The 7,792-nt window shown below is 38.0% G+C and overlaps 1 protein-coding gene across 1 annotated transcript; it reads right to left on the bottom strand.

The window, feature by feature from the left end:
• Nucleotides 1-4,811: 4,811 nt before the first annotated feature.
• On the bottom strand, nt 4,812-6,570 carry LOC108145600 (craniofacial development protein 1-like). The gene is made up of 2 exons (XM_017271146.2): nt 5,894-6,570; nt 4,812-5,839 (listed from the first exon to the last, which is right to left on the bottom strand). The coding sequence occupies exons 1-2, from the start codon at nt 6,535-6,537 to the stop codon at nt 5,749-5,751; spliced, it is 735 nt and encodes a 244-aa protein (XP_017126635.2). The 5' UTR covers nt 6,538-6,570; the 3' UTR covers nt 4,812-5,748.
• Nucleotides 6,571-7,792: the final 1,222 nt, after the last annotated feature.

Genomic DNA, 7,792 nt, shown 5'->3' with positions numbered 1-7,792 from the left:
CTCCAAATACAACATAAAAAATTCAGAAGAATTCAAAGACAAAATCAACAACACATATATTGGCGACGATGAAAGATTAATTTCATTTGACGTAATTTCATTATGTCCGAGTATACCGACAGATCTAGCACTGGATATAATTAAAAACAAATGGACAATAATACAAAAACACAGTAAAATACCGCAAACAATATTTTTGGACATAATAAAATTTTGTATGCAAGAAAACAGATATTTCAAATTTGAAAACACTTTGTACACACAATTAAAAGGAATGCCTATGGGATCGCCAGCCTCGCCGGTCATTGCAGATACAACTCCTAGACAACACGTTAGAAAAAATAAGACGACCTCCAAGATTACTGACAAAATACGTAGATGACCTGTTCGCAATCATTCAAGAGGGTGACATTAAAACTACACTGACCATGCTCAACTCTTTCACCAATAATATAAAATTTACAATGGAACTAGAAGAAAACGACCAATTACCTTATTTGGACTCAGTGATAATTAGACGTGGAAATCGATTAAAATTAAAATGGTACAAGAAACCAATTGCGTCCGGACGAATCATCAATTTCAACTCCAAACACCCAAAACAAATGATAATAAATACAGCTAGGAGCTGTATACATAGAATGCTCAAAATTTCAGACACGGATTACCACGAAGAGACGACCCAGGAGATAAAATCAATGTTGACAGACAATGATTTCCCAAAACACATAATAAAAACATTATTATCGGAACACAAAACAAGAAAACAAAAGAACGTTAAAAACAAGAAAAACAAAAAATATATGTCAATTACATACGTCCCGGCATTATCCGAACGTGTAGCGAAATCGGAATGCTACGACAAAGAAAACATAAGTATCGCACATAAACCGGATCACACATTAAAATCTATATACAACAGAACAAAATCAAACATAAATGAAATTGACAAAAAAGACGTAATATATAAAATACCGTGCAACGGCAACAACAACGAAACATGCAACATGATGTATATAGGAACAACAAAATCTAAACTTAAAACTGGACTAGCACAACATAAATCGGACTTCAAAGCTAGACATCATACGAACACGCAAAAAACAGCACTCATGTCCAACTGTGCCAAGAGTAATCACTCACCGAACTTCGAAGACGCGAGTATTTTATCACAAGAACAACACTATGCCAAACGATTCACCATAGAAATGCTACATATCATAAAAACACCTACAGACATACGGATGAACTACAAAACGGACACTGACAATTGCGCTCATTTATAAAGACTTACTAGGGAAAGAAAAATTAGTTAACAACTCCACGTCACCGGACGCAGACGTGTAAATTAAATGTAGGTCAAATGTAAATTGTTTTGTATTTCTGTTTGTTAAAAATATTAAAATCGTTGTTATTATTTTATAGTTGTCCTGAAGACGGTTGCCGAAGAGCAACCGAAATATATTGACGAATTACGAATTGAAATAATTTTGTGTTTTTTTTTCAACGTCCTGACCTCGAACCGGCTAACAATTAATGTACTTTGGAAAGGTCGCCAAAACCAACTATACCGAAAATTATTAGAATAAAAAAAAACGTAGACTAAATTAAGCTGCACATTGCTGCAGCTTTTTGCTGCTTAACTTTTTTAAGTCGGGCTGAAGATCTCACTACGGGCAAATTATTATGCCTTTTTTCTTAGTACGACGAAACTCTCAACGCCACCGACTACTTCTGCGAAACGCTTGCTCTCCCGCCGGACACTGACTTGACCGCCGGTTTCTTTTATGTTTCTGTCGGCCGTCCGTCCGTGGTCTTCTCCTTCTCCTTTTTGGAGCGGCGATCTCTGGTGGCTTTTGCACTGTGGTGGCTTCACCGCACTGCAAAAAATACTGGTGCCTGCCTTCGCCGACTTCACGGGTTGCGTTCTGGGACTTGGGGCGGCACCTTTTGGCCAACACCTATGCAATAAGATGAGCCCCCTTAGAAATCTAAAAGACCTCATTCGCTTTTCACTCACCCCTAAACTTTGCCGGAATCCTCCTGGGATCTTCCTTCTGGGCTCCTTTGCCGTGACACCTGTGCGGCTGTTGGTCACCTTTGCTTATTGTTATTTCACTTCTTTTCCTTGATTTTAACCACCACTTTTGACTCAACTGACCACTTTGGATGCCCAATTAGGAATGGCGGCTAGTGACGGCGCTATAAAGGCGGCAACCTATCTCTCCACCTAATTGGAGAAATTCTCTCACTCAGGGAAAGTCTGACGATTCGCCCTGTTACCCCGATTGATTGATCTGCCAGGCCACCAATTCTCCCCACCGAGATCTTGCCGAGAGAAGTACAACCAAAAAAATTTTAAATAGGGTTTTTATATTTTTTATATAAGTCCTGCGACAGTAATATGCCGCACGCACGCACTGCAGGGGACCTAACGCTCAAGCTCAAGCATACCGAAAAAACAAACAAACGTTTAAGTACACCGAAAATTGCACTGCTGCAGCGATCGAGAACGAAAACCTCCAAAGATAGCTCTAAATAGCGGCAGCGGTGTCGGTGTGCGTGCGTATGTGTACGCGGCTAGCGGCTCTTTCTAGGCAAATGCTAACGAAGAATGATACACTGACCGATAACTAAGGGCAACGAATATATAAGCCTGATGCCAAAAGGCCCTCAAAAATTATGAAGAGCGCGGGGAAATTACTAAAAAGCGCGGGAAAATTCTGAAAAGCGCGAGAAAATGTGCAGACAAACTGTGGCTAAAGTTTTTGCCGCTAATTTTTGAGAACTTAACTTTGCACAATTTGTACATTTTTTCCAGCTGTTTTATTTATACGCTAAATTGGTGCTCACTACGACGAAAATTGGGGGAATTAAGTTAGCACTAATTGGGTCGACGACGAGTATTTTATTTTGCTTGTTTATAGGCCAAAGCGATTTAATTCGAAATATATTATGTTTAATGCAGAATTTTGGTTGTTAGTACATATAAATTTGATTTCTTGGTTAGAATGCTCACTATCTACCGATTTTTCACGATGCAAGTTGAAAGATGGGCCAAAACACAATTAACAAAACCCCGCTGATTAACTTTCAAGTTTTAGCACTCTATACCTGGTTGGGCGACTCGACAATTGCAACTTCCTTTTTACATCCATGTTCCAGCGGCAGCAGCAAATTAAACAATTAAGTTGCAGCGGCGGAAGACACGTCTTGAGCAACAACCAAAGGAACGGCAGAAAAGTTCCAACGACGAAATTTATTTCGGAAGATTAAACTTGTTAATTTGTAAGCCGAACCGACACAAATAATTTGCTTTTGTGTGTTTGTTGGTAATTGTTCTAGTTTTTCACCGAATAAAATACTAGTTTGTATTAACGAAAGCGAAACTTGTGTGGCTGCAGTAGGATTCGTATAATTTATTTGAGATAATAACTTGTGTAAAACTTGTGCGAAAATGCGACGACGAAAGGCAGTGGTTTCGATGAAGTTCAAATGATCACTAAATTTAATGTCAACAATTGGACCGTTTGAAGGAAGCAATTGCCCAGAAGCGCTTCGCTTTGGCCAAAAGGAAAGGAATTGTTTTTCATCAGGACAACGCCAGACCACACACGTCAAAAGCGTCTCGCCAAAATACGGATTGTATATAAAAATGGTGCTTATTTGAAATAAATAGGTTAATTCTAACCATAAAAAAAGCTTTGCATTTCATGAGCGTTGGGTGGCGCCACCTAAACTTCGATTGTTTTGTAGTGGGAATACTTAGTTTGAAGTTGTTGGCTGAGTAACGGGTACTTAATAGTTTGGAAACTCGACTATTGCGTTCTCCCTTGTTAAATCTAATGTAAGTCTGTGTGTCTATAATGTGTAAGATTTCTAATGTAAATCGCTTTCTGTACTGTTGTTCTTGTTGCAAAATTGTTGTCTCGTGAAAATTTAGTGTGTGGCCGCTCTCCCAACAGTGGGCCTGTTTTTGGGAAAAGATTTGATGTCTTCACTTGAAGTCAGATTTATGTTCTGATTTCTTGTATTACATGTTTTTTGGTCCTTTCCGTTGTATGGGATTTTATTAACTTAATTGCTTTTGTCCATTGGTTCTATTTCTGATTTAGTTTTATTATGTATATGTTTGAAAATGTTAGTCGGCTTGTGGGAAATTATAATTATTTCGTAGCAGTCCGATTTCATTATTCTTTCAGATAGCCTTATTACATATAATATACTAAAGACCTATTCGATTTCTGTTGGTTTTTGGGTTTTCGTGGTTTGAAATCTGTTCAAAAGACCCCTTGGTCTTGTAAGGAAAGTGTGGTCCACACGGACACACTTACATGATTCGACCGTTACTCTTAGAGTAAAAAAGTATATTGTATTTGTTGAAACGAATGTAACAGGTAGAAGGAAGCGTTTCCGACCCTATAAAGTATATCTAGTCGTCAGGACCAATAACATCACCCTTATCAACTTTGTGCTGGTCGTTTTCGGACCGGTCCATGAGCGAGTGGTTACGCAGATGCTGATGGGTTTCCAGGTGATGTGCACACTGATTGCCCGGAACATTCACTACCCACTGGCCAACTACTTCTACGCTAAAACCTAGCCCTCGATCCTGTTCCTCATTGATTATAGTGTACATTGTAGTAGGCCTTTGCTAAGTTAACTTTACAAACAGATTTCTTGTCAATAAATAACCAAGCGAGTTAAATATATACTTGATCAGGATCAATAGCCGAGTCGATCTAGCCATATGTTTGTCAGTCCGTCCGAATGAAACTATAAAAGCTAGAGATTTGGGATGCAGATTCGAGTCATTTTATTTCAAGTTTATTTTAAAACGGAGCCACGACCACTCTAACTCCCACAAATGGCAAAAGATTGTCACGTCACTTTGAGACAAAGTTAGACCGTAGCTATTGGTCTGTGTATGTGTTTTTCAATTATATTTATCTCCAATCATCGGATTTTCGTATTTTTAGCTTTACCCCAGAGCCTTTAGAAAATAGAGTATATGTTTGTATGAAATACTCAAAAACACCAAATACTCATTAAAAGTAGAAATGTCTCGTGGAATTTTTGTCTTCGGTGCTGGAAGATTGGCCAGCGATGAAATTATTTTTTACAGAAAATTTTCTTTGTTCATACAATAATAAGTGTGACTATAAAATTTAATTTGGATAAGCATTTAATTTTATTCTTAATTTTTTTTCTCCCCTTTAAAAATGTGTAACGACTTTAAATTAAAAAAAAACCTTTGTACCAATCCATTTGTGTTTCATTGCATTTGTATTGGAGATTTCTCTACCACAAGCAATGTTTGTGTACCCCTGCTTTACAGTTTCGCGATTTGCGAGCATTATAGTGGGCGTGGATAAATTTAAATTTTTTTTTCTTCTCGTCAAGAAGAAAAAATGATTCTTCTTATCTTTGTCACACTTTTTATACATATAATACAAGTAGCTGTTATAGTAAAGGACACAAAGGGAAAGGCATGTAAGCAAATTTAAGGATTGGGAAATGTATGACTTGGGCAGAAACACTACAAATACTAATATTTTTGTTGCAATCCAAAGTCACTCCAAAAACAAAATATAAAGGAATTTTCTGCAAGCCGAAGTTGATATATCCTTGCTGCTGTGACTAAAATAAGTTTTAATTAAATAATTATAATTATTATTAAATACCAAATTTAAACCATAAGGGGAATGAGTTAATATAAAGAAGATGGCTGCACAATTCATTTTTGTATCAATTTGGCCGACGGGATTGCCGCAATTTCTTCTCAATTTCAAACTGACGAAAATCTGTTCTCTGCAAAAATTCCTGACGCTCCAAATATCTAGAACATGGCAAAAGTCATTTTATGTTAAACTAAACGAACGCAAGAACTTACCCGTCTTTGCCTTTGTTATGTGTACGCAACTGCTCGTCTATGCCTTCGTCTCTTTTAAAGTTTTTCCAATCCATTTGAGACTTTTCCAGCACTGAGAATTTTCTTTTTTTTTCCAGTTTATCTATAAGAGAGCCGGCACCACTCTGATGTAACGGTCGTTTCAATGCCTCGAGCCTTGATTTTGAACCAGGTAAAGAACTATTTTTCTTTGCAATGGTAAAGTTTTTAGTTTTTTGTACATCCATCAGATTTTTAAGACATATTCCGGCATTTTTATCCACCGCGATGTTTGGCTTATGAACGGTTTCCTGGTTGTTTTGACTCTCAGAACCAACGTCGCTAAGGAAATCAGCCCACAGAGTTTCCGAACGCGATTTTTCAGTCTCCTCGTCAGACGGCAGCGTATCTTTATCCGTAGTCAAGCGGTAGTTCTTAATGCAGTCAGACTGCCGGGTCCTGCACAAGTCTTTTTTTTTTACATCCACCGAATTCTTCTTAATATTAAGATAAACATTTGTCTTCGACTCTTTATCGGAATCCTCACTGACACTTTCCTCGCTGGTGCCCAGGCCCAGATTCTCGCCATCAAGGCAAAAATCTTTGTCGCTTTCGCAGTCAGAATCGTGATCAAATTCTATATTCATTGTGAGTTCCTTTGTTTAATAGCTAATAGCTGAAACTAGTGTGACCATAGCTTGAAATATGTGATATACCATATCCGCGCTATCACAAATTTATAATATCGGAATTACGCAGGCACAGTTAACAACCATATACCCTTTACACACAGTCGCTTAAAACCGCATCAGTGAAAATGTATAGAATATTTCCTAACAGACTGAATTGCTGAGAACTTACCTGAAATTTTTCAGCAACTGAGGAAACAACCCAAAAGCTGAATGAATTTCAGAAATTCAGCGATTCATTCACTTATGGGCTTATGACTCTACATTGTTGACCTCATGCATTGCTCATTTATTTGTTTACCTATAAGATTTTACGTAAGTGCGACCCGATAGTAAGATATTAAACGAAATTGCGTAACAAAATTAACATTCGATAAAATACCACCGGGGTCGATACATCAAGGAGCAAAATTGTACTTAAAAAGTAAAATTTTGCTCATTCATTGGAGTTGACGACAAAACGGAATAAAAATGCGAGGCTTAATGTATGAGACATTTTTTTTGACCATTTGAAGGTAACTGGAAACTTTAAAACGTTCTTATTAGCGGTAATAAACCAAGCAATAAAGTTTGAATATAACGTTAAAAGGCAATGTGACCATGAACTTATTAGTATTACCCGGGCTGTTGCCGCAGGTAAGACGCTGTTTACACTTGATTAGCGACATTGCGTCCTTGCGTTTTTTGCATAGACAACTCGAGATGTAAGAAAGCCGATCAATTGATTTAGATCGATTTTTACTCGATATTTGGCATATATACACAGCCCATCCGAGCGAAACGGTTGGGATTTTTTATGTATGGTGGACTGGTGTTCCGACAGAGCCACCATCCATTAGAAGTCAAAGTGGCGTAGAAACGTGCTGTTAGGAACGTTAATTCCACGGTCAAGGAATAACTGTCTAATTTTTGGCACGGCAAAACCTTACGGACCAACTCTGAAAGAGATGGTGGATGATGCTCTGTGGGACTATTCCTTGAGTTTGGCTTTTTTGTGAAACGTAAATGCCTTCTGAAGTTGAATTTTTGACAACTTGTAGCCTAGTTATACTCACGCACGTCTCTTATCTATATCGGAATAGACGCAATGAAGCAGAATAGGCTGCGTAACGACCCTGTTGCGGCAGGCGGTAAAGCTCGCCGTAGACAGGGTCAAGACAGAAATTTATTTCATCTATAGATCGGGACAGGAAGGTAGTCCCAAATAATGGTA

The sequence above is a fragment of the Drosophila elegans genome, unplaced genomic scaffold, assembly GCF_018152505.1.
Source record: "Drosophila elegans isolate 14027-0461.03 unplaced genomic scaffold, ASM1815250v1 contig_377, whole genome shotgun sequence".
NCBI classification, from domain to species: domain Eukaryota; kingdom Metazoa; phylum Arthropoda; class Insecta; order Diptera; family Drosophilidae; genus Drosophila; species Drosophila elegans.
The sequence above is the reverse complement of the archived record's forward strand: the minus strand, read 5'-3'. Positions and strand labels throughout refer to the sequence as shown.

Bases quoted from the DNA above. Each gene is read 5' to 3' on its own strand.
- LOC108145600 (XM_017271146.2), bottom strand. From the start codon at position 6,537: ATGAATATAGAATTTGATCACGATTCTGACTGCGAAAGCGACAAAGAT. The intron at 5,840-5,893 runs GTAAGTTCTTGC...GCCATGTTCTAG, and splicing joins CATAACAAAGGCAAAGACGG to ATATTTGGAGCGTCAGGAAT.